The sequence below is a fragment of the Struthio camelus genome, chromosome 1, assembly GCF_040807025.1.
Source record: "Struthio camelus isolate bStrCam1 chromosome 1, bStrCam1.hap1, whole genome shotgun sequence".
Classification (NCBI taxonomy): domain Eukaryota; kingdom Metazoa; phylum Chordata; class Aves; order Struthioniformes; family Struthionidae; genus Struthio; species Struthio camelus.
Genome location: NC_090942.1, coordinates 14,595,742 through 14,622,063, shown reverse-complemented (window position 1 = coordinate 14,622,063; position 26,322 = coordinate 14,595,742). Strand labels below are relative to the sequence as shown.

At 39.5% G+C, this 26,322-nt stretch overlaps 1 protein-coding gene across 1 annotated transcript in view; it reads left to right on the top strand.

The window, feature by feature from the left end:
* The window catches only part of RELN (reelin), a 294,455-nt gene that overhangs the window by 76,295 nt on the left and 191,838 nt on the right, over window positions 1-26,322 (top strand). The window contains exon 3 of the mRNA XM_068931206.1: window positions 9,247-9,382. Within this exon, the coding sequence (XP_068787307.1) occupies window positions 9,247-9,382 (136 nt within the window). The remainder of the gene's footprint in view (window positions 1-9,246; window positions 9,383-26,322) is intronic.

Genomic DNA, 26,322 nt, shown 5'->3' with positions numbered 1-26,322 from the left:
TAGTTTCTCAGCTAGCTTTATCTCTTTACACAGGCTGACAATTGTGGCGCATCACTTCTGACCATGGTGTCCACTAAGCAAATTTACTTAGTTTTATTTTTTATATCTATAAATCCTGAGGCGCTTGTAGCTATTTCCTCAACTCTCACAAAGGGAAACCAGTGTTCCAGCGTCACCGAAGTAGACTACTGAATGAAACGCGTTTATCGCCTCATCCTACACCATGCACAATTCTGTGCTTCTGAAGATAGTGTTATAGAAACTGTAAATAGTATTTACAAATTGAGCATGTTGTAGCGGTTGGCCATGTTTAAATGTATGAAGGTAAACAAAACCATATTCTGTTGTTGCCATAACTGGATTTTCCCCAGCAGATATGTAGCTCCTACACTCAGTCTTTCCTCAGTAGAAATGTTAATAACTCTTACTCAAGTTAATGGAGGCTTTTATGAGATGCATCTGCCCCCAAATCTCCCAGAGGCTCTGGGAATGGCCATGCCGCAGGTCACTTTGGTGTCCCACCAGGTGAGACAGGGCAGGGGGAGCTATGTATGGGAGGGACCTTACATAGCTGACCCAAACCAGGACACTATCGAGGCTACTGTAACCTGAGCCTTCGGGAGGGCAGAGAGGCAGCAAACCTGGAGCATCTCCAGGACTACTTCTCTGAATAAATATTATTAAGTTACAGGATGTGTCCCAAATTATGTCTGGTCAGCCAACAACACTGGTTTAATTAAGCATATCTGCTAATCGCAAATTTTCCAACTCTTTATAGCGCGTGCTGTAAGACACAGTTGGAAACAAGGAACACCTTAAATTAGAAACAGCTATTGCTGATTTAAGAGAAGAAAGTTTATGTCAGGAGCTTCAGAGCATTCTTTGAAGATGTTGTAGCCGTGGCTGGGGAAGTACACAGTGTGGATATCGTATGCTGTACGTACTTTCGAGCTGACTTTCAAACTGTTTGAGGTAAGGAATTGTGGAATAGGATAGAGTAGCCTGCTGAACAGAAACTCTCCAGAACAAGAAGTAATTAATGTCTGTAAATGATAAATTCTCCAGCTGGAAAAAGATTTCCATGGAATTCCCTCTGGTTCCATTATGCTGATACCATTATTGATTGGTGTGACTGGACATAATTTGTTTCGGAGGAAACTATTAATTTTAAAACATCAGAGTTCACTGACTATGTCAATAAACAGAGGTATAAAGCATAATTAGAGACAGTGCAATTATGAGGGAGATTCCCAGTACCAAGTCCATCCTGTAGTGACTAAGCCAGTGATGGCAATGTAAGCAAATGCAAAATATGTCTATAGGCAGAGGATCAAAAAACAGAGGAAATGTGTTACAAGGGAAACTGCTGAGAGAAACTATAATTTTATTTTAAAATAAATTGAAAAGAGACTTAGCGTTTTGTAGGTAAAACCTTGAAGCCATTACTCCATATTAGAATATATAAAAAGCAAACAGAGTATTAGGAGGTGTTACCAAAGACAGTCTGACCAGAGAACTGGTATTGTTCATATGCAAAGCGCTCAGCAGAGCACAGCTAGAAGCTGGGGCTGAGATGGTTTAATTTTTTTTTTTTCGGAAGCTACTGCCTTGGAAAGGGTACATTAAAGGTCCAAACAGAATGTGTCTGTGTTGTAAATAAAAGCTGAGATTACATTTGTATTGAGATATATAGTTGTTTCCTATTTGTTGTGCAGCAGTATATTTTTTTTGATGTCACTTGTGTCAGTAAGCATAAAGATTTGGTTCATTCATGGCTCTGAGTGAGTCAGTTTGGTTTTCTGAGGCGAATCTGCCAGTCTGGAGTTTCACTTCTACCAAAGTAAATTCGGGGCAATTCCACTGGCTCGAATGCTGCCTTCATGAATTTTCACTACTGCAAGGAGAAGAATGTGGTTGCGGCTTGGCCTGAGAATGAATCTGGTGGGAGCAGATGTCTGACACTATAACACAGTGGTCCTTTGTCACATTTGTCACTGATACAAAACCTATCAAGTGGTATGTCTGATGTTTGGCTTCTGGGAGACATGCTAAAATTTACAAAATGAAAAGATTCAGAGTACTTCAGGAAGTTTTTCAGGAAAGTCATACCAGAGCTGCTCATATGGATGAGAGACTCACGAACCAAATACAATAACTAAAAAAAGAATAAGTGAATGCAAACCAGGGACAGCTGCTATTCTGAGAGGTAAACTGGAATACGCTACTAAATTAGACCTATGAAAAAGCTAGTACAGAATGAAGGTATCAGCCTAACAGGTTTCTATGAAGCAAAATATAAAAGTTGCTATTTTAAAACCTGTGTTGGGGCTGTTAGGGAACACTTAAAACACATTTTGGCTTTGGCTCAAGCCTTTAAAAAGAGACTTTTCTTCTTCTATATTTCAGCAATGCAGTAGGTCATTAGCATTTTCTATTCATGTTACTGCTGGTCCCTGTTTACTGTTACTAAATCTACTTGCCTTAGAGCATTTAGTACCACGTTGTTCTCTACAGAGCACTTAGACCTCAGCTGTAAATTGTCCTCTCATCCTCCCTGACAATGAGCACCCTTACACCGCCAGCGCGCTGGAGATCAGGATCTCACAACCCCCTCTCCACGGACTCACACAGGCATATCACACGTTACACAAGGGGCTCATTCAGTGTCTTGGGGAATTATGCAAATTAAAGGGGATATTCTCCTCCCAGTGCACCAGAATTTCCATATGTGTAACTCCCGTTAGGTTTAATGAGACTGGCACTCATAAATCCCTGAGATGAAATTATACCCCTAAGTGGGTTCTAACAAAAGGCTGCTCAAAAGTTTTGATTAACAATCCCTTAAAAGTAGAGCATTAAAGGAGGGATTAAGCAGAAAATGTTCTCTGTTTTAGAATAAATTTTGTAAGTCTATACATTAGGGGTTCATTCTTGCAAATCTGTATTTCTAGTGAAGTGCTCACTTCAGTAAGTATCCTAAAAATGTGGACATAAAGCTTTACTCTTGTTAGCATCTGAACATCCTAACCTGATCTGCTTCCTAAATCCCAAACTGTGAATGTAATTCAAACAGCAAGTTGCAATAAATTATTGTTTCCATAACTGTGAAGAAAACACATTCAAATGTTATATATGTAGCAAAAGGTTATAAAACAAACACTTCCTGTCCCGAGTCCGAGTTCCTTGAGCAGTTATAACTCCACAGGGATCGAATTGCTGTATTCAGGCTCTGGGTGGTTCCTGACTACAAAAGGAGTTAAGGTTCTTAGTGCTAGACTTTATTAAATTGTTATATGCTTATTTGTTCTTTTTCTACTGTTCTTATTAGCCTGTGGATGGTATTTTCCCCAACATTGCATATACTGAAAGGATCTATTATGTAATAATGAAGGAGTAATAATAGGGAAATAAACACATGGCTTCAAGAGAGATAAAGGTAATATATTTCTGGGTGGAAAAACGTATCTGACAGAATTGCTGGTCTTTTCTTTCTTCATAATATTTAATAATTTATCAAGCCATCCTGACCTTTAATTGATCACAAGAGCCAGCAAGTGCTTTAGCAGTCTGCTATATTCTTTCAAACTGGATGTGTGTTTTTCCTGTGAAGCAGAATGTAATCATCCAGAAAAATCAATCAGCAACAGCATATTTTAGCTAGGTGAGTACAATTCACTTAGGTCTGGACTCTGCACCTTTATTCACTTTGAAAGGGACTTGCACGCGTAATTCAGTTGCCTCTAACTTGGTGCTTGCTTGAGTACAGACTGAAAAATGAGCTTATAATTGTACATTTGTATTCATATTTTAGAAACAAAAATAGGGTGGTAACCAGCTCCAAATTTCTTCACCAGGAGTAAAGAAATAGTGCAGATTGTCGATGTTTTTCTTAAACACATCTTTGTATTTAAAAAACCAGGAAGAAACTCTCTTTCTTTCCTACCACTCCTCCTCTTCAGAAGGTTAAGACTTGCACTTCAGAATTCTGCAAGGGGCTGATAACAGTTTAAGGATGTTTCTGGAATATTCTTCCAGCAACCAAAAAGCAACCTTTTTTTACTCACTATAGCATTCAGGGAAAACGCATATTTCATTTTTTTAAATGTGTTTGCAGGTAGGGATCAAAAAGGTCCTTTAAACATCCAGACAGACATAGGCGCCTCGCTCTGAAAATGAGATCTGAAAGCTACAGCTCCAGTAGCTCTAAAATGCACTAGGCACCGATATACATTGAATGACTAGATTTTAGCCTAAAATTTTCCTTAGCACTTATGCTTGGATTTCTGTGAATTCTGGTCTGAACCTGCCCCTGACACAACCTCTGTTGCACCCCAAGTGAGGCAGAGAGGCAGGTAGCTTTCTGTCAGCCTCTAGGAGGACCCTGATTCTGCGTTGATCCTAGAGACTTGTCCTAGCCCTTCCTTCCTGAGGGCTTTACTCAAAAGAGAGGCTCCTTGTCGCTGGCCACTTCACTTGTCCCAGATCTCCTGCACCTGAGTAGTGCAATCTTACTTAGCAGGAGAGTGGGGGCACCTGTCTATAAGACTAATCTTCAACGTTGTAGAGAAGACATGCTTCTGGGGAGAATAGACTGGGTGTAAGATCTCTGCCCTAGTGAGTGCTCTAAATGACATGTTATAAAAATGTGGATAGCAGCATCTCTCCATTTTTAAAAAAGTGAACTCTCCTGCATCAGGACCCACTCTTGGAAAAGGTCTCCTGATGCTGCATGGGAGAAGTGAGCTGCGGGTTCTGATTCAGCTGCTTTAGCCAAAGCGTGGGATGTGTGTTCTGGCACAGCGCTGTTTTCCTTGCTCCTTGAGAGGTGAGTGCCCTCTAGGCAGAACCGTGTTCATCGTGTGGGTTTGTGGATCATCCTGCAGAGAAGCTAGAGCCATGATGGAGAATGTAGGTCCCCAGCTCTGTTTCCTAAGAGAACAGGCTTCTCCTAGCACTAGGTACTTCATTTTTGCATAAAGTAAAATCTAATTCACAGGTGTCTGGTTTTGAGTTAAATTTACTATTTACTAATTAGGAATGATTTGCCCTTTACAGCTTTATTTTCTTGGTATTTCATGTTTAGTGTTTTGTTGTCACTCTTACTCATAACCTTGAAAATGGAAATACATAGCAGATGATCACTTTAGAGGCAGCAACAAGAAAATGTGTTCATTCATTTTACAGCTATATTTAACCTTCTCCTTTGCTGTCATACTCGGTTCATATAATAAAGAAGAAATGATAGACTACCTACCTGTTGAGATTTTGCACTGATGAAGGATTTGCCAGGAACCTTGACATGCAGCAGAGCTACTTTTGTAAGGTTCTTGTTTAGGATCCTGTTTTCTAAGTAAGCAGCGTTAACATGTGTAACTCATGACTATTACAGATCTACTTTTCTCAGACTTAGAAAGCAGAAATGCGTGTGAATCTTTCTGCATTATCTGTTCCATTAGACCATTCTTGCAGTTCCCGCATTTAATCTAACTCTTGACATAGCAGTTCTTTGATTCAGTGACAATAAATAGTGCATTGAATAGGGCTAAGCACATTTTTAAAAGTTGTGGAACTTTCCACAATAAAAACAGGTGCTGGGCAAAGACTTGAGGGGGGGGCTGAGCACATCTAGTTACTCTCCCTGCAGAGCTGTTTGCAGGTACAAAGCCTGTCTGGGATTTGAATGATCATGCTGGGACTCCTAAAGGCATAGAAATTTTAGGGCATGGAGAAGCTGGGTAGTGCAGGTGTCTGAAACATATCGGTATGTTGAGTGCGCATTGTAAAAAAGCAAGAGAAAAGGAGTTCAGAGGGATGCTAATGACTCCTTTGCACGTAGCATCTTTTAGAGCTGTGGATACCAACTGTCACAAGCCTTTGAATATTTATACATTAAATAAATGCCCAGGAAATAGTTGATTATTTGCAAAAGCGGTTGTGCAGATTTATGCAGACAGATCTTAAAGTACTACTTTAAGATTATTGCTTTTTTAAACAACAGCTTGAATGTATATAGTTGCACTGGACAATAGGACGTGGCAGGAGATGCCATTAGACCAATGTGGATCTGCGCCAAACACCTGCAAATCAGGCATGCTCTGTAGTAGAAGTTGTCTGAGGTACCTACAAGACATGTTTTTGTTCTGTATGTAATCAGGATTGTCTTGTATTCAGTTTATTTTTTTGTGGCAGAAACTTGTTTCACATTTGCCCTCAGGTTTTTTTTACAGTGCAAATGTTCTGTCCGGGAAGCAGCTTGCCTGGTAGGAGGGGGGAATGGAGGAGTAGGAAACTGGTGCTTACCGCAGCAAGGGACTACAGAAGGGCTAGAAACAAGAGGTGGAGATAACATGCTTTATATTTTCTTTTCAGAAGTCCTTAGTTGCTGTTGCGTTTCTCCATTTTTGGCACCTTTATGATGTTTATGTTTCTTTCTTCAGCATAAAAATTTGGTTTTAAGCCTCAAAAAATTAGAAAGCTTTTTTCTAATATCACTATGTCATTCACTTAAGTTTCAATATTTCGTTGTCTTGAAATAATCTGAAGATAGTGAACTTCAAAACAGAGTTGATGTATCCAATAAAGGTCCGGTAGATGAGGACTGATTACTTTTAATGTAAAAATGATGATGAATGGATAAAATCAGAATTCTGAGTATTCTCGGTGCAATTCATTGACTACTACTGTGAAAAATTGAATGAGTTGTTTTTCATTGTTAAGAATTTATTCTAGTCACAGCAAAGTTGTTCTTTTTTAAAACTATAAATCAAAGGAAAAAGAAATTCTCCACAGATGTTATATGTGTTTGATGTATTAGACACATTTTTGCAGCCCACTGCCTGAAACCTAGGGAATTCACAAGTTGCTGCCAAGAGGGAAGTGGTCACATTTCCCAAGCTGGCGTGCCTGTCCCCGGCTGCGGGGATGTGGTTCGGGTAGCCTCTGCCTCTTCTGCATTTGGGTACCTCTGGAGAAAGTGAGATTTCTTCAAACTGAAGGGCTGTTCCTGTTGCTCCCCTGACAGCCTCTGTCATTTAATTAACCTACTAAAGTCTGTAGCTGGCTCCGTTTCCCATTTTACAACCGGGGTGATGATAAACGTGAGCTAGTGCTCTGCATCGATCCAAAAGACCCAATGCCACATCACTGCAGTAACTGGTTTCACGATAGACTTCAAAGAGAGTAGGCAAAGACCCATAACTTTGGGAAAGAAGCAGCTTTTCCACCTTTCACCCTCAACAAAACCAAATAGTTGCCTAATTACCACTCACCCTGCGAGAGACTGATGCTTTCTGGGCATACTTTTGGACACATCTGTCTCAGCATGGGGCAGCGGGGTGGATCTCAGCAGTGAGAATGGGGCAGTGAGCCTCGGGACGCGTCTTTGAGGGCATTAATGCCGTCCTTGCCAACATGCCAAGGAAAAGGAGAGGAAAAAAAAGCATCAGTGGTAGTAAGGCTGACAAGTGATAACCAAACCTCGTGCACATCTAATGTCTTGCAATAAACAGGAACGAGTCAGTAAAATACCATATTCCTGCATTCCCCTTCTGCTGTGCTCCAGGGGAGCCTGAGCCTCTTCCCCGTGGCCTTCCCAACCCAATAGGCTTTAGGATAACTCATGTATTCAACCTACGTGAAAGTAGGAAGGCCTCCTATGTATGCTTCAGCGGTGAACTAATTGAAAATCCTGAGTTAGAAGATTATGATCATTTGTAAAAGGCACTGCTGCCATCATCCACTCCCTCCTGTCACCTCTGGGACACATTACTTGAATTCACTGTGGCTCCATATCTCCAAAAAATTGAAGCTTGTTTAGAATTTAATAGCCCTCAGGGTAAGTAATATATATAACCCCGAGCCATATTCTGTGATTCTCACTAGAACATGAGTGGAATTTCAGATGTTAGTTTTGATCTATAAAATGCTAAATGATTTGCTTGCAAGGCAGCCCCCCTCTCTGAACAGTACTGCTAGCACTGCAGTCCCTGGAGAGGCACAAGGTGGAGCAGCATGTTTGTGTTAGAAAGGATTTGTCTGCCTCCTTGGTGAAAATCTCTTGCTTGTAAACTCTTTTCACCTTTGGATCAGCGAGGGTCTAAGAAAAATTGCTGGGTTTGCATTTCAGAAAAATTGCCATTAAAAACAGTTGTTGAGGGTTCTGAGAGGTAGAGATAAGTTTTGTTTATCCATTTTTGTTTGAACTGAAATAAATACAAGTAATACCGGGCAACATAAGCTTTCTGAAAAAACTAACAGACCTTTTTGAGCGTGTAGGTACCTGCTACCATATGCTCTTTGTTTTGATAGTACTAGCAATGTTTTTAGACCATGCAACTGTTTTGTGAACTGAAGGTTTACTATTAGAAGTAATTGGGAACCTGGCATTTCCTCTTGATAGGTGCATTCAGAAGAATAATTTCAATATTTATTGTTTAATATACTAGGATTAAAGGTGTAATAATTAACTTTAGTAAGATTCAAGCCTAAAGGTATTAAACAACCATATTTGCACTAATTTGTTGGAAACTACAGAGGGGCTCTGGTGGTGGTGGTGAAGGTTGTCATCTGATATTGTTGCTTTGTTTAAAAACTATAATTTTTTTATCTAATGATGAACTACAGTGAATTCCAGAGAGAGTGATTAATAGAAGATATCCACATTCATCCATGTGTTAGAGGCTGTTTCAAAAAAAAAATCCAAAGGAATATATACTGCTAAAACTGGTTGAAAGTTGCTGCTTTTATTTCACATCAGAAAAAGAGTTCATGAATCCAAAGCTCATCTGCTTTTTTCCAAGTAGATGTGTCTGTCTAATAAAAGATAATACTTTTGCGATAAGCTTCATTTGGCTTATTAGAGTAGCCTTTTTTCTTCAGGCTTTATTTTCTTTTAGATCTGCAATGTGTGTAAATCAGTTAATGGAATAACATGGTTATACAGCAGCTGCAGTCCAGCTTCCCCCTTTAAAAATGCAAATAATTCCTTTGGTATTTGTTTCATGAAGAATAATGACAGTAAATTTGTTGAGCCAAAGTCAGCCTTGGCTCAAGCAAAGGCCAGCTCCAGTGTTTTCATTGGCATTAATTTTAATTACGTGATGGCATACTCTTCTTTTTTTTTTTTTTCTTTTTCATTCTGTGTTGCAATGGTTAAATACATGGTAGATGTACTGCTCTGTCTGTTAGAACCTTGCAATGAGCCATTAACATGTGTTACTGTTTATCTTCCCTGTGTCTTTCTCGTAGGAATTATGTCTGACCACCAGTTTGGAAATCAGTTTATGTGCAGTGTGGTTGCGTCACACGTGAGCCATCTCCCAACTACCAATCTCAGTTTTGTTTGGATTGCTCCACCTGCAGGGACGGGCTGTGTGAATTTCATGTACGTATACACGACGAGTAAGGTTGCTACATCGCTCAGTGGCTAGAGAAAATAATTATGTATTTCTGTTACTGTTTGGTTTGTCAAAACAAATCCTGCTCTGAGTGAGTATTATTTCCTTTCTATCCGTACTACGAAACTGCAGGTAACAGTGTCCCACAGAATCAAGTTATTTTATTAACATATTGCAAAAAGGAAAAAGTAGGTGACTTGTTGGAGAATCTAAGCTGCTGATGGTGAACATAGTAGCTGTTGGTAGGCTGATCTGTGTCTTCAAAATACCCCTTCCGTACCTAATGCATGTTTTTTCCTGTTCCATTGCAACACATTATGAATGGCAATGACTATCAAGACATTTTTATTTCCAGCTCTGTTTTTTTCTTATAAATCTCAAATAGAGACTGGGGAAAAAATGATTTTGATGAGTGGTAACAGACTTCTGAGAATGTGTTGGTTCCTCGTTAACTTCTGCAATGTACCCAGAGAAACTGTTTATAATAATTAAGATTCCCATTCACTATGTGACAAAAGCCAGTGTTGAGGGAATATTGTTACTCTTTTACTTAACTTCTATGTCAGAAAGGTTAGCCTCATAAAATAGTACATATCCTGATGCAATCAGTCAACTATGTTTTCTCTCTAGAAAATCTGTGAATTTTATACTTCCTTTAGTTTCTCTCTAATTTCCCTAGTTGAACAAGTTGTAGAAGATAGATTTTGTACTTTGAGCTGGCTGAGAAAAATGCCAAATAAGGATACTGCACCTATGTCTTTTCTGCATGCTCCTGCTTACTCCTTCTCTCTCTCAGATGTTTGTTTTTCCCCTATATTCAAGAAATAATTGATGATCCCATCTTGCATAGTGACTGTGAATGTATTTATATGAAATGTGACCTTCCATTGCAAGTTTTGAGGGTAATTTGTGAACAGTTATTCATTTCCGTCTTACCGATCTTTTTGTCCATGTTCTATTTGTTCTTGTTCAAGGAGAGCGGAAGGATAGCTCTGTAGAAGTACTAATAGCACTATAACTGCATATTCACATTTAAGCAAAATTAAAGGGACATTTTCTAAGGCACTGAGTGCGTGCCTCTCTCTGCTTCCACTGAAACCAATGGAAGATTCATCACTGGCTTCAGTGGAAACAGAATTAGGTCAGCACTGAACAGTTTGGAAAATCCAACCTTTAGTTCCTTGTTTGTATAGGCAATAACGTTTGAATACTGCCTCTTCACGAACAGCACTTATTGTACTAGGTCAGTGAAGTTTTTAGCTGGATTGCAGTTTATAGAACTAGATATCTGAAATCTGAATTTACACCTGACTACACAATTTGCAGAGTGGATGTAAGTCATTCGTGTGGGTGCAGAGACACCAAAACTGTCCTTCCTTGCTATTCCTAAGGCCATAAGGGTTGAGTGGTCTGACCCCCGTGCCTAGGGGACGGGCGAGCGTGGGAGCACCTGGCCCAGGCGCCCCTCAGTCCAAGCAGCTTTGCAGAGTGCCATGTCACATGGTGTAAGTACAGTCCATGAGACACCAACATCTCTGAAGGGTGAGAACAAAATAATGCAGCTTATATCAATCTGGTGTCCTGTAGGACAAATTCAGACAAGAACGGATAGGCTCAGCATCCCTGAAGTCAGCGTTTACTCTAGGATTGTACCTGGCTTCAAGTCTTCTGGGGAAATGTGATCATCAGTTGAAGCAGAAATTGAAGGGAGGAGAAATATATTTTACGCTTAATCCTCCTTCTCATTTTTAATTCAGCTGCCACACTGTCTTGCCTCAACTGCTGTTTTCTATGCCTACTAAATCACAAGTTGGTGTAAACAAAGCTATTTATTTTTTTGTGCAGTGTTAGTCTGCTTGCCTTACACAATTCTTTGACTTCCAGACTTTCAGAGAGTTGGCTCTGCCTTATTCATCTCCATTTGTTCCTCTACAGCAAATAGTTAACATAAAAAAGATTTTTTAATGCTTGACATTGACTTTAACTGCCTGACTATTGTAAATTTAATATGAATTAAAAATATCTGCAAATGGTGATAAAATTTTTAATACATTTAATATGAACTAAAATATCCGAATGGTAATTCACAGACTCTGTCAACAGCGCAGCAAAGGTGAAAACTTCCTACACTGTTGCCAATACATCCGTGATTCAGATCAGCTCATTAGTCTTTGACCTCTCTAGGGATGGATAATAAGGTTACAAATTAGTGCCAGCATTGGTGGTGAAATTTTTGAACTGTTGGTACCTTTCCCTGGACATTTCTCGGGGAAGAACTTGACAAAAGTCACCGAACGAATCTCCAACAGAACGTTGCACAACTATCTTTTATTAACTGTACTCTTGACTTCCCCTGGGAGTACAGACTACAAATATGTAGGAAAAAAGAAATGTTGAAAGCTCAAGGTCATTCATGCTTAAATTAATGACAGTGAAATCATTGTAGTATATTTATTTTAATGCAGATGGCCATCCTACATGCCAGGGTTGAGTTTCAATGATGAAAGTGTATAGCTGGAATATTTTGCTAATTCTCGTTTTCAAAATAGTGTATTGAAGTATAATTTCTTATTATCACACAGATTATCACGCCTTAATCCCAACCAACTAAGTCTATCAGGAGCATATTTGTTGCTAATATGCTGAAATGTAAAGGCTTGAGAATGTGCATAGCATGGCTACACTTGGTTATTAAAACAGACTTGGCTATTTCTTCAGTCTCTAATAATCTCAAGTAACTTCATAGAAATTGAAGGCGGCACTTTGTAGTACCAGTGTGAAAGAAAAGCGTAATCTGCACAGGGAAGTCATGACCGTGTAGATGTCATGGGCAAAATTCCCTTTCACTTCATCCCTGCCTTTTGGTGTGCTCTTCTAGAGCTCCGTCCTCAGAGATGCTGAACCCCGAAGAAACAAGGTTTACGTCATCACGCTGCCAGTCAGTCCTCCACAATAGCTCTTGTACTCATGTGTAACCAATCAAATTTGGAAAAAAAAAAAAAAAAAAAAATCCGTGGCCAGGGAGAGAAAGGCTGCTGCTTCAGCAGACTGACACGGTCCCAGCAACAGTCCTGGGTCCTGGACAATGACTGTCTATGCCAATAAAGTTCCAGAAATTTCCCTGGCACAAATCTGACTGTTTCCAACCACCAGCCCACTAGGCGTTTCCGAGGTGGCTATGGAGGAGCTCGATGTTCCCGGGCTGTCTCCAGGGAGCGCTTCACAAGCAGCCCCCATTTGGTGGGGAGGACAGTTCACTAGCACGGACATGAGTAATTCAATGCCAGCTGGCGTCAGTGCCCAGGACAGCTCCTGGCCACCTTTAATTTACTAACATAGGCAGTCATGGGCACCCCAAGCATTACTGCTACAGAGGGAAAGGAGTATTAGCTAAGCTTGCATCCTTTGGGAGGGGATCGGGGATGCGGCAGGGGCCACGGATCGGGGAGGGACAGAGGGCACTGTCCTGCCCCGTGCTCAGGGCTCCCGGGAGGAAGGTGGACCTTTCCCTGGGGAAGGGAGAGGCAGAGACGTGGGAAATTGGGATTCATACTTCATACTGCAACTTGCTCTAGTTTCTTTTTTTCCCTCCAGTTTTCCTTGTCTTTACAATTTGATGTAGTCCCGTTGTTGCCGTTGCGCACAGGGCTGTGTGACTGCAGAGTCTGATTGCAACGTTGCCTGACGGAGTCGCACACCTCTCCTCATGCTCAGTGTTTCTCTCTGCAAGCCCTCCAGGCAATTTCGCTGGGAAGGGGATGGCATGCAGCCTGGGCTTCATCGAGTAAGGTCGTTGGAGCTTCTATGTAAGACCAGGCAATAACCCTTTTTTCGCATTGGCCATATGCAAACTGTTGCTTATTCTCTCTTCTTTTTTTTTTTTTTCGGTCTAAATTCCTTATATAGCTAATAAATAATAGCTGTTTAGAAGACCTTTTATAAAATATCCTTCTAAGAGAAAAACACAAAGTGGCTGATATCCATGTAGTATTTCTCAGTGTAACCCTTTAGTATTTTTTCACCATAGATACTACAAGATGAGCTGAGGAAATAAAAGATAAAATGCATTATTGCTTACAGAATAGTTTTCTCAGCAGTAATTTAGGACTGTTTCATGCAGGTGGTAAGCAGCAGTAGCTCCTAAGCAAATTGCAAGCATCTGCAATGCTGTTTTAAAAAAAAGCAGGTCCTTCTTTGTGCTAACAAATCATTTTGCTGACTATGTGGAAATTTGCAAAACATTATCTTCATAATCCATAATTCACTGTTTATAATTTCTGCTCTAAGCTCACACTAACCTAGTTAAAGCTCAGCCTGTCACTGGGGATGAAATGACTGTTAAGCAGGGTGATGCGTAACATTAGATCTTAGGTTGGTAAGCCTGTTGTTTTATAGATGGCTTAACCTACTAGTTTGCAAGAGTGATAAAGCTGACCTACATTGCAAAAGCATATTGTGTTTGAACCATTGGAGTAGTTTATGGCTGCTGTTCCAGCTGCTGTATTAGACAGAAGTTTTTATTTCTAATAGAAATAATTTTGGAAAATTATTATTTTTGGAAAATTATTATTTTTCTTATAAAGTCATTTCTGCTAGTCACTGAAGTATCCTATAATTCTGATCATGTCTGTACATATATTCAGTATAACCTCTGTTACTGGAGGTAAATGTGTTATATTGAATATCCAATGGACAATTTTCAAAATGTGTTTATCAAATTGCAGGATTTTAATTCTGCACAATGTAATGTTTTAGATATTTAATGATCACTAAAACATCACTTAAAAGCTACTAAAGCTGGACTGAACTGGACTTCGATAGTGCTCTCTTCCCGAGTCTGTAGGCAGTATGTAATACCCCACATAAGAGCTGCGAATCATTGTAACTCTTCTTAAAGTTCTGCAAATTACAAAGCCGTGTAAAGTACTAAAATGTTCAAATTCTGTATTATTTGACACCTACTTATCCCAGTAAGTGATTTGTAGATGCAAGCTGCACAACGAAAAGGGAACAGGAATAGCTGTGGTTTTGCTCCACATGTGCAGGTAGAGCTAAGAGTACTGTCATTACCGAGGCAGGGCACTGGCATGTTGCTTCACCTCTTGAAGCAGGAACAACTGGTTCCCAGCACAGCTTCCGCAAAACAGTTTGGGACCAAATGCTGAGGCAGATAGATGAGCTGTTGAAAGAAATTTTGAAGAAAGTTTCAAGAAATCAGCTGTGTTTTTCAGTGTTGGTATCTCTTTTCCCATAGTCACCTAATGATACAACTCCTTTCTGGGAAATTTCAAGTACTGTGGTCCAGAACTGATCTTTTCAAGCCTACGTGTTTAAGACTGTTTCTAGAAGTTGGCAACTGTGTTTGTATATTAACTTGAATTACCATGCTGCACAAACACTACAGAACGTAAAGACTGTGATTTAAAGGCTTGGTTACCTACTTACAACATTTATAGAAAACCCATCATGAGAATTATGGAAATATTGAATAAACATCAAGAAGATTGCATGGTCTGCTATATTAGTCCTCTAACCAGGGTGGGAAAGTGACATATTTTCTGAGGGAGCCACATACCCCTGGTAAACCACTGAGCTAAGCTGTCATTTAAGGCAATCTATTTACTGGTTTTTTTCATTTGTTGGGGGGAAAAAGAACACAAATGAAAGAAATGCAGAAAAATATCTTCAAAACTGAATAAGTGATTATGTTTACTCTATACGCACAATGATTTAATGTCAAATATTCAAATATTAAATATTTTTAGAAATTAAAACTGCAAAGTAAACAAAATAGCAAATATCAGAGCTAAGATCCCTTAGGTTCTTTGTATGTATTTATATATAATCACTCAGCTTTTAATTACATGATCTTTTGTCTTATGTTGTTATGATGAGCAAGACTTGTACAATGAAATACATTGTTATTTGTAGAATCTTAGTTCTCACTATGATTTGCAATCTTGTAATTAAAGATTATATCGTAATGCGCATTCAGAACCCTGTATCGACAGCCTGAACTCTGGAATTCAGTGAAGCATATAGGGCAGTGCTTCAGTTAGGTGATACCTTTTTTCTTACTGTTTATTGCAAGGTAGGAGTGATGCCAGGATATTTACCATCACTGCTTTTGGTATCGGTGTCAACCCTATTTGCGACACGTGCTGAACAGACATCAAGTAAGAGACAACCCTTGCTTACAGTAAGAGTAGATCTGACATTAACCTAGTGTGCCAGTCATTTTGTTTTTCAATGTTGTTTATAACTTGCCTCATGAAAAAAATCATCAGTAATTGTTCCTTCTGGTGTCCCAGTTTAGTGAAACTATGAGGAGTCTGATACAAAACAAGAAAAATTACTCCTTCACTAGATTTTCCACTTCCCTGTGTAGAGGCATTGTTATACTGTCAATCAGCATTATGTGTAACACTCTGAAAATCACAAGCCAATATTTGATTCAGATCTTGGCTCTGCTCGTTTCCCGTTTTGATGTGGTGCCCAAATTACCTCCTTTATCTTCTGTGTTTGTTAATTTTCCAATGAAATGCAAACACCATCCATGGAATCATTGTGGCTCTTCCGAGTATGACAACTTAGACTCAACTGATTGTGCAGAATTAGATTTAGCTTGTCTGTTAGTTTTGTCTACATTATGTAGTGATAAAGCAATCGGAGATTACCAGTGAAAACTTCTAAATATTTTAGGAAATTTTGTTAGCCAAAAGATTGTAGACAGTCTAGCAGCAATTATGCTGTGATGGGGGAGCATTCAGGGCCTGAGAGCTTCAGAGCAGAGGTAGAAAACAAGAAGGGAGAGAGGGACACTGATTGTGCCTGGTCTTCCATTCCTGAATGGGACTTTCAGTTGGTTTCAGTTTGAGATTAGGGCATGTAGCTATCTCCAGGTAGGCATCTACATGTGAGCGGTGTGTCTGTAACTCCCGTGACAGTTAATGGGCTGGAATCTGGTTATAGAAACTTAGACTTCTAGGGCCTGATTTTCAGCTCTACACCTGCAGGGAGATACCTGCAGGTCTAGAAGAGTTCTGTGTGTCTACTGGTTTCCTTAGGGCATCTCAGATTATTGTAGATGCTTACGTTTGGGCATCTGAATCAAACTCTAGGTCTTCACTGACTGTAGTGGATCATTGGTTACCTAGTTCCCATATAGACCTTTATATAGGCATCTATTTTAAGCTTTTTAATCTGGTTCCTAATCCCACCCAAACAAACTCAGCTACCTAAATATGAGCGCCTGGTACCACATGATGAACAATGAATTCTTTGCTCCTGTCATCCTACAACAGTGCGGTATCTTTGCCCGTGTCAAGAATTGCTAATGATCAGGCTGCTCAAAAGTTGAGAACTGCTAAAGAGTATTAATTAAAAAGGAAACTTTGCAAAGTTCATAAAATCTTGTATTTTTTTTTCCTTGGAGGTAAAGCCTATGCTTTTCAGCTCTATGCTTTAGCCTATGCTTTACCTCCAATTGGCTATTAGATGTTTGATAATCCTACTAAAAGCCCAGTTTAATGAGAGGTATGTTCAGTGTTTAACTTTTTCTCTGAGCTCGCAGAGAACTGGCCATTTACTATTTTAGGCTCTTCATGCTGTGTACATTCAAGAAAAGCAGAACCAACAAAGTCCGGAAGAATGGATATGTGAACATTTTATTTAAAAAGAAAAGCGCTTGAAAACTCTATTGAAAGGTTATTTGGGCTCAATTCAAAAGATGAGGAAAAAAGCATAAAATGCTACTTTCATCAACGCTGTGTAATGCCAGAATAGAAACTGCAAGATGACACAATATTAGGATGGTTTCTTTTCTTTGTATGATACAAATTTAATATATCACATACTCGTAATGTACGATAGCAGAAGGCAGCTCAATATAGCCTTTGGCTACTCTGTTAAGATTTTGGCATGGTTCCATATAGGACTCTGGCACCTCCTGCATGAAAGAAAATGATATTCAATCATTTTTTACTGGTATTATCTAAATAATAAAACAATTGCTGTGAGAATTACTTCCCTTCTTACAAATGTTCATTTTGGCTATTCTAGAAACAAAGATTAAATTTTACTACTTTCTCCCTTTCTGAGCAATGTACCCATTATTTTGCACATGAGACCATCAACTCACAATTCACAATACAATTATCAGTAAATGTGTTTAGAGTTCTCTCTTGAACTTTGTTTTGCTTTTTCTGAAATTTAACCTCAGGGTTATTTTTCAGAGCATGTTTTAGTTCATCAAGAATATAAATCTTAGTTTCATTCAAAGAAGTGTTTTGTCTTTCCCTTTTCCCAAGATGGTTTAATTTTGGAAACATGACTAGAATATATTACATACACTTCAGTAGTTTGCCTCCACGAGTATGTTTTCCGGGGTAACAGAGGAATTAAGTGAAATACCTTTTGCCTGCTAATAACTAATTGCTAACAAAGCTTTTAAAATGAGGTTTTAGAAGAAGTATGTTTTATGAAATAGGCACAAAACAGATTTTGTGAATTGTTTCAGAAGTGTTGGTTATATGAGGTGAGCTGTACACATAAGTGGAACAGTTCTGTAAAGGTGAATATACAGGGTACAAAACTTTACTACCCATAGAGGCAGAAGACATTTATAGTAGATGTTTTAGGAAGTTAAATTTCAGTACTGCAGAAAAGCCCATGCAACCCCGACATCGTGTCTGCCCGAAAGCCCTTTGTAGCTTTGGAATGTGCCCCTGGTTGATTGAGTGAGTCTGATGATAATTTTAATGCCGTCTGTCAAGTGGATAATACAACAAATGTCCAGTACATGAATGAGTTTGAGATAAGTGTATTGTCTGTAAACTTCTTTGGGAAGCACTTGACTTCTTGCAAGGGACTATTACTAAATAGCACCATAAAGAGCTCAGTACTGCAAGATGCTGAGCGGCTGGCCTTGATCCAGCAGAGCATTCATGCATGGTCATGCTTTCATCAAAGGCACAGACAACACTTTTTGTAATTTGAGAATTCATATCTTCAGTTTACTTGTTTGAAATTTTACTTCATTTATGTACTCAGCAGAGTAGACAAGCTTGATGGACTTTTTGTTTCTTGCTTGTTTTGATGGACTCTAGTAAGGTAATCTACAAAGTAGTATGTAGAGGTACACAATATTCAGCAAAACTTCATATATATGGATATATATATAAAAAATATGGACACTTGGAAGGGAGGTAACTATAATCTAATAAAATTTAAAAAATTATCTTCCACCTATTTCTATACTTAAACATTCTCCTGCCATCAACTTTTAGCAAAGGTTTCAAAACAAAAAAGAAAAAAATCTTGGACTTGAAGGTATCAGAAAAATTAAATCTGCTGCTGCTGCTGTGAAAATTTGGATTTGAGTGTTCAGAATGACCTTAAAGTATCTGAAAAACTTAAAAAATATTATAACTCCTCTACATAAGTCATTAGCAACAATGACAATGCAAAAAATGTCACCAGGATGGAACTTGATAACATTGTCCCAGGAATATATTGATAGTATCTGTCTTTATCTGATTTTTACAGTACACAAAAGTGATGGCTTAGTCTCTCAATGGCATTCAGAATGCTGTTTTACAAACATTGCTTGTAAGCAGCTTGTGGTCTGTCTATGATCATGAACTCTCTCCTCTGGAGCCAACGCCCGCTGAGGTCAAGAGAAGAACTCCAAGACTTACAAAGGTTTCTAATGCAATCGTTGTTTGGCAGGTAGCAAGAGAGAATAGATAGATGTGAATTAAATAGTAAATGTTTCCTCTGTTGCCTCAGTTTTCTTCCATTCTTGACATTGGAGAGGTTTAAAACAGAACCTTTTGATAGGCAGCTCTTTCCCTTTTTCTCCATTGTCCTGCACAATTTGTCCTCTGGTAAAAATGGGAGCATCTTGCTCTTGAATTCAGTGTGACATGTCTGTCTTTCCTCCTTCTCTCTTATGGCCTGAAAGATACTCCTTTTAAAATCCCCTTGATAAGTGGCACCCTTATCAGCAACTTAGATGCTCACAGTCACCCCTAGATGGTCTTTCACCCCCACCATGGCAGCGTGACTCTTTCAGGCAGTAGCCAACATTTTAGCCCTAGGGTATATCTGTGTGATGAGAGCACCATCAGATTTTAACCGGTGTCCCTTGCTGGCCTGTACAACTACTCCCTGGAAATTTCACTTCAGTGCGGAAGTAAAAGAGAGAATCTCAAAGAGAGATATACAGTGTTAACACTCAGAATTAATGAAATGTGCAGTCAAGTTGGCATTAGGTGCCTCGATAGCCCTGCCCAGAGGCCAGTATGGTAGTACTGAAGCCTTACGTTACTTCCATCTGGTTAGGTATTACTGCTTAGACTGTGGTTGTAACATAGTGCTGAGATTGTAAGCTGTCCAGGGCAGGGACGGCACTATGGGAGGAAATTTTGCCCCACACCACTTTTGTACGCTGGCTGCCTCGTGGCTGTGCCACTGCCTCAGCAGGTCCTGGAGGGCAGCGGCTGCGGTCGTGGGAGCGAAGGCCTCAGACAAGTATTCAGGATGGCACCTGCTGGCAACGTGATGGGGTAACAATGTCGTAAAGATGTTGTACTGGTGGGGGTCATCATTATGGCAGCTCCCAGGAAGAGTCATGTTCCATTCTCTTGTGCTACAGAAGAAGTATCACCTAGGAGAGGGCTTGAAGATGCTACGCTAATTCAAATAATAATAACTTTTATTCTAAGGGCAAAGAATTGAAGAACCTTAAATGCCATTTTGTGGTTATTGTTGATGCTTAATGGCAGTTCTCATAAAAAGTATTTTACTGATACAATACCACTGCAATATAGTGAAACAGTCTTCCTTAACCAAGTCGGGAAGAGTTTAAAACCAGAAGGTTGAAGAAATGAAAAACAAAAGAAAGTCAATGTTTTTCTCTTTCTTTTCCGTGCTTTACTATTTTGAGGTCAAATGTTGCTGCATGAGTTGTAATCAGGAACCAAAAATGTGCTTCATAAGCTCCTATCAGCATTAGTGTTTATGCAAAGGATTATGAGCTGATAGGAACAAATTACTTGGCAGAACCTACTTACACATTCGAAGAGCAAAGTCCTAAATGTCCTAAAATACAAAAGATAAACAGTAGAAATGCTTCCAGTCAGTATCACAGACTGTTTTGCAAAGCAGTGAAGATGTTAGGACCATAATTTGAACTATGTTTTTAACAAGTAAATATAGATGGAATATGTATGGTGAGTTAAGCTGTATAAAGCCTTTCTTCTAAATCCAGATGTAGGCATTAACTCGCATATTTGAGATGGCATGCTTATTTGCTAAGTGCAAAGATGGTTACAAAAAGGCTTTCCTGACTGAGGATAAAAGCTGGAGTCCTCTTTAATTTTGGTTACTGCCAAGCTTATTTCAACAACCACAATAGTTATTTGGCTTCATACCAAAAAGTAGCAATACAGTACTTACATGTCTATGGATCAAAATTAGATGAAAAATTGCTGTTTCTCATCTCCAAAGCCATTTGCTGCACATTTTATAGGCCTCAAGATGCCTTTTGTAATATGTGATAACGGAGCCAACTGAAGCATCTGCCTGGGAAGAGATTACTTTAATTATAGACTCAATGTCCTATTTTCTGCAAGTGATCCCCAGAGAATTTCTTACTGCTGGATGAGAGGTGTTATGATGCACATTAAAACCTACTAGTCAAACAAAAGAGACTGTAAAAGTGAGAGAAGGACACCTATAAACTCTTGTATTCAACTGCTATAAAAAAAAAAATCTAAATCCCATGATAACTTTTTAATTAATCTAACACCTGTTAAAATAAATTTCTACCTACATAAGGAAAAAATGAATGTTAAAAAAACTTATTCTTTTTTCCTAATCCTGTTATATGTTGTAAATAGCTTGATCTGTTGAAAAAGTCTTTAAAATACTCATGTTTTCCTTTTAAAATTTTCCACATATTAGTAGTTGCTAATGATGTAACGTGAAAACTACATCGCAGAGGTTTCGTGTTAGCTCCTATTTTTGTAACATGTAAAATTTCTTGTCATTAAGAATTCATTTGCTATTCACTGTAATATCATTGATCACAATTAACTCACTTGATATCAAAGTGGATGTGCTGTATGCTTCTATAGAAATTCTGTGTAAATCACCATTTTAATTTAGCACTGTTTAATGGCTACTTAAAATACATGTCATTCTCTCCCTATCAATTAAAAAAAGCCTAGAAATCTTCATTAGCAGCTGTTGAGATGATGAGCTACAAGTTTTTTCTTTTATAAAATATGATGGAAGAGCTTTAAAAAATGGCTTGAAGATGCTGTGGCAGCATGCGAAGTACTGGGAAACTTCCCTAAAATGTGTAAGGCAGCCAAAATTAAAAAGAAAAATGACATCTCTAGATGATAGTAAAATTTAAAAAATATCCACTGAAAGTGCACTTTAAATTTTAAAGTCAGAGGGCTATATCATGTGGCATTTAGGAGTATTGTCTTTTTGCTCATGAATAATTATTAAAGGAACAGACTACTAAAAGACATGTTTTACTAAAGTGACAATGCTTTAAGCTGGACACAAGGACATCAGTGTGAGGTGGATGTGTAGGAGTATGCCTGGTCAGCAGCTCCTATGAGACACAGATGTCCGCTCTGGGAGTTCAGGAGAGAGGCTCTGCCTTCCTCTTGCTCTAGAAACTGCATGTGTCTAAACTGGAATGCCTAGGAAACTTTCACGGCAATGGAAAGGTTAGACGAGGAACCTTTCAGCTAGGAAAGGTTAGGTGCCTCCAGTGCAGCTGGAACTGTGGTCTCTGGGTTGCTGTCTTGGACTCATGTCCTACAGACCACCAAATGCCATTGCGGGCCTCAGGTAGGCTCTGAGTAATGCTGAAAGTCATCCTAAATTTCAACTGTGCTGTCTCTAAGGGCAAACTTTTCACCTCAGAGACTGCATCCCTGAATGACTAGAAAGAGGGGATGCCAGTCAAGAGATTGTTTAGCCCTTAGAAAACACATCAGCTGAAAGATTTCAAGAGCCGCAAGAAACAAAGTGGAGAGAGACATCCATACTTTTGTTGTTTGTCATTATTCAACCTAGCATGTGAAGAGTGATAAATGGAAGTGTTAGAGCCGCCTTGCCTTTGTATATGCACAAAGGAGAAGGGCCATGTACTCTTAGATAGGCCCTGTACTCTTACACAGGTGTTGCTACCTCAAACAGTCATCTTCCCTTCTGTACTGTGAGGATGGATGTGGAGTCCCCAAGGAAACTGGAATTTCCATGGTCTGTGCACTGGATGAATGAGCTTTTGTACCCTGCTCAGTCTCCCTTGCCAGCAACCACAAAATCTGTTTGGGTGTTTTCCCGCTTGCCAGGGAAAGCCAGCCTTCCCTTTGGGTGAAGTGCCCTAATTTGGAGCTAGAGTCCCTCGGCTCCCAGCATTGGCGCTGTTGAGTAGGTCACGCAGATACTTTTAGCCAGAATTTTGTGTTTTAAATAGCATGAGCAATTAGGTCATCATTCCAATTATCTATTGTAAATTGTTGTCTTTTTTGTTTTGACAAGCCTATTTTGGTGTGACCTTAGCACAAAAAAGGTTCCAAAAGGCTGAACTTCCATTGTTACTTAAAATTAGTAAACATCATTGCTTCAGACAGTGGTGTTGTGTCTCCCAGTAGTTTTGAGGAATAAGATTCTTACTCCATGGAGCCTTTAACTTGTTTGGGGATTTATTTTTTTTTTTCAGTTGTTCAGCAAATAAGGTTCCCAGAGTCATATGAGGGAAGGGATCATAAAGATCTTTCTCCTGACTCGTTCTTTGCACTATCAGCTAATTCGAAGGAGAAAAGTCCGGCTTGCTACTCTGTACTGCAACTTTGGCTTGAAGGAGTTGTGAAGGGCTAGACTGTAAAATCTGTGTAAGGGCATAGGTACATCCTACAGCCTTTGCAGGACAGTTGCTAGAGGCAGTATGCGCAGCACATGTGAAGAGTTTTTTACCAGTTCCCATGAATGCTATAAATTCAGCCAACAGAAAAGCACTCTTCTGTCACCCCTGCCCCCAGGCTGCAGAGGGTGCAGCTACTGGGGATCAGTCAAACTTCCAACTGATGAAAGGCAGGTCTTGGAAAAGAAAGGTGCCTAAAAGCCCTAAAACGTAGCAAGCAGTTGTGCAGCCTGCTTCCACTTTGCAGAGAAGCAAACTGTGGTAGGATCTGTTGGCTCACATCCCTCTCCCAGGAGCTTAGCTTGGCTGTGACAGTCACTACCTTGAAGTACAGAGCTGGGCTCCTTCAGCTCTGTGCCCATCTAAGCAGGAGGCAACGACTGTGCTGTGGTGGATCCTGCTCTCCTCTGTCAGCACAGACCAGCGATGCAGATTGCCGGTGTAAGGGAGGAAACAGTGACCTAATCCCCTTTCCTCCCTGGCAAAGCTGTGTAAAGCACCTCTTGCTTGGGAACCAGTTGTTCAGCTCTGTAAGCGGTTGGTTGTCCATGTTGAAAGAAGAGGAATGTCCGCCTTGTTTTTTATAGGGAAAAAACACATTTTTTCTGAAGTCAAACATGACACTGTCCTTGTTCTGATATGAAGTGTAGATACAGTCTGTTTTTCCAGCCCGTGCAAGGATTTCAGTACATTTTGTTAGGATATATGACATTTTTTCTCACAAATTTCTTTCTGCACAAATTCGATGTTTTCCTTAACATATCATTTCCTTTTTTTTTCTGATAATACACAGAACATCCTTGGTTCCCTTTTCTTATTTCTTACTTATTCTCATTTGTAGATCTCCTGTGGCAGCGACTTTTCTGGCAATAGTGACAAATGTCACAATCTTAGTAGGCCACTCTGGTCCCCATGAATGAGTCACACTTCAGAAATGCGTGTAATTTTTTTCATGTTTACTTTCTGAAAATGAATAAATATCCAAAATATCTGTTAGTGCATTTATTTGTGCCTTTAAAGAGATGATCATTGTGATATTCAATTCAAATTTAAATGTGACTTTCCAGTGCCATATGGCACAACCTACAGTCACTAAGACTCTCAGACTTCGTGCATTAGATTGCCAGACTGATATGTTAGATAAGAAGATTGACATAAAACATATAAGCATATAGATTGCCCTTGGCCTTTTTCAGTGTTAAGCTCTTAAGGGTTGATCTTTTAATGCTTTGTTGTGATGTGAAAAACATAAGCATTTCAGGAAGGCACTTTATGTCTACAAACTGTTAGTATTTCTTAGCTGAATGAAATCAAAATGGCAAAAAGATCACATTCTTGTTGCTACTTAAGATATGTCAGGAATGCTTACATATACATTTGCAGGGATATTTCCACGGTTTATTTATGACCCAGCAGGGATCTAACCAGTAGCTAAGATTATTGTTGTGACTGTGTTCAGAGTTCCAGAATATTTCTGGCTACAAATCCCAATGGGCTAAGAGAGGGGGGGAAACTCCTACAAAAAACAGCAGCAAGTCTTTCTGAGCCTGATAGATTTTGTGTAATTGGTATCACCTTGCCTATTGCACTTGTCAGTAAAGTTACCTGAGAGATGTGTTATTATCCAGCACCCTCAGGTATTGATGAAGAAACTTTCCAAGCCCCCTCCGCATTCGGTCCGTAGCATGCGAGAAGGCAGGAGAAGCCTCCTGAGCCTCCTTCTCCCAGGGACACTGTGATGTCCCTGCGAGTCAAGCAGTCAGGGCTTGTGGCTCTTGGTCCCCATCCCTCTCGCAGGCAGTTAAACTTGGTTTCAGAGCTGGGGTTTTGTCCCACCCCAAGTTTTTCTGGTGCAAGACCTAACTGGTAATGTGAATTCCCAGCTGGAGCAGAAAGCAAGGGAGCAGGGAGTGCTGAGCAGTGGAAGCCTGCAGACGGCTGATGGCCTTTCGCTGTGAGCCCACACTGGAGCTGTGCGTGCCCTGACCTCCAAGGGCTCTGGTGTGTCTGGGGCTCTTGGCTGTGCACGTTTTGGTGTGTAGCCGGCAGGTTCAGGAGCACTGAACATCCAGTGGCAGAGAGAAAGGGAGGGTTACAAACCTCCATAGAAACATAATGGTTAGGCCAAGTTTTTGTAGTTTTCATGAACTTCATTAGATTTTCAGATACAGTAACAAAACCACAGGGCGAGTGAAATTCAGCATGTGACAGCTTTGCACTGCTCTGTTTACCGGTGCTTTCCTAATTCCTTTAAATTTGCAGATTTTGTTTGAACAATTAATAAATAGAATTTTAATAAACTTTGGTTTTTTGTTTCAAATTGGCTAATAATAATGTTATTAGGACTTATTGTGTGTGTGAGAAGTTTGAGCCCAGAATATATTTCATGGTTGATTTATGAATCCCTTGAAAATACGGTTTACAATGAAATTCTGACAGACCCTTAAAAATTAGCATAACAAATAGCAATGTAATAATACCTTTCATGCTTGTGCATTCCTGCAGATTTACTAAGCACTTGCCAAGGACTGAAAGCACTTTTAACCACAGTTGGGCAGCCCACTAGAGAGAATTCACCCACTGAAAGTTTACTGCCTGCTGTATATTTGTGAAGTTATGCATTCAAAGAGTTTGTATGGATGAAGTTAAATCAGCAGTAGTGTTACCAAAATAGCATCAAACTAAGACTTAGCTGTCTTGAGCTAGAGTGATTACTGGTCCACTAAAGCAAAACAGGAAAAGCATAACTTTTGCTGTTAGTAATACTGTATTTCTGAGTTTTGTTAGAATTAAACAAAAAAGCTAAGATAATAGCTAGAAAAACAGTAATGACTTGAACTGTCATTGCTCGCATAAGTCTGTACTTGATATTCTACAGCTTCATTTTGATGAACTTTACAACTGAACCAGGTCTCTACAACGTGAACACCTGACGCTTAGCCCGTATCATCTAGTGCTTGCATATTTGAGATTAGA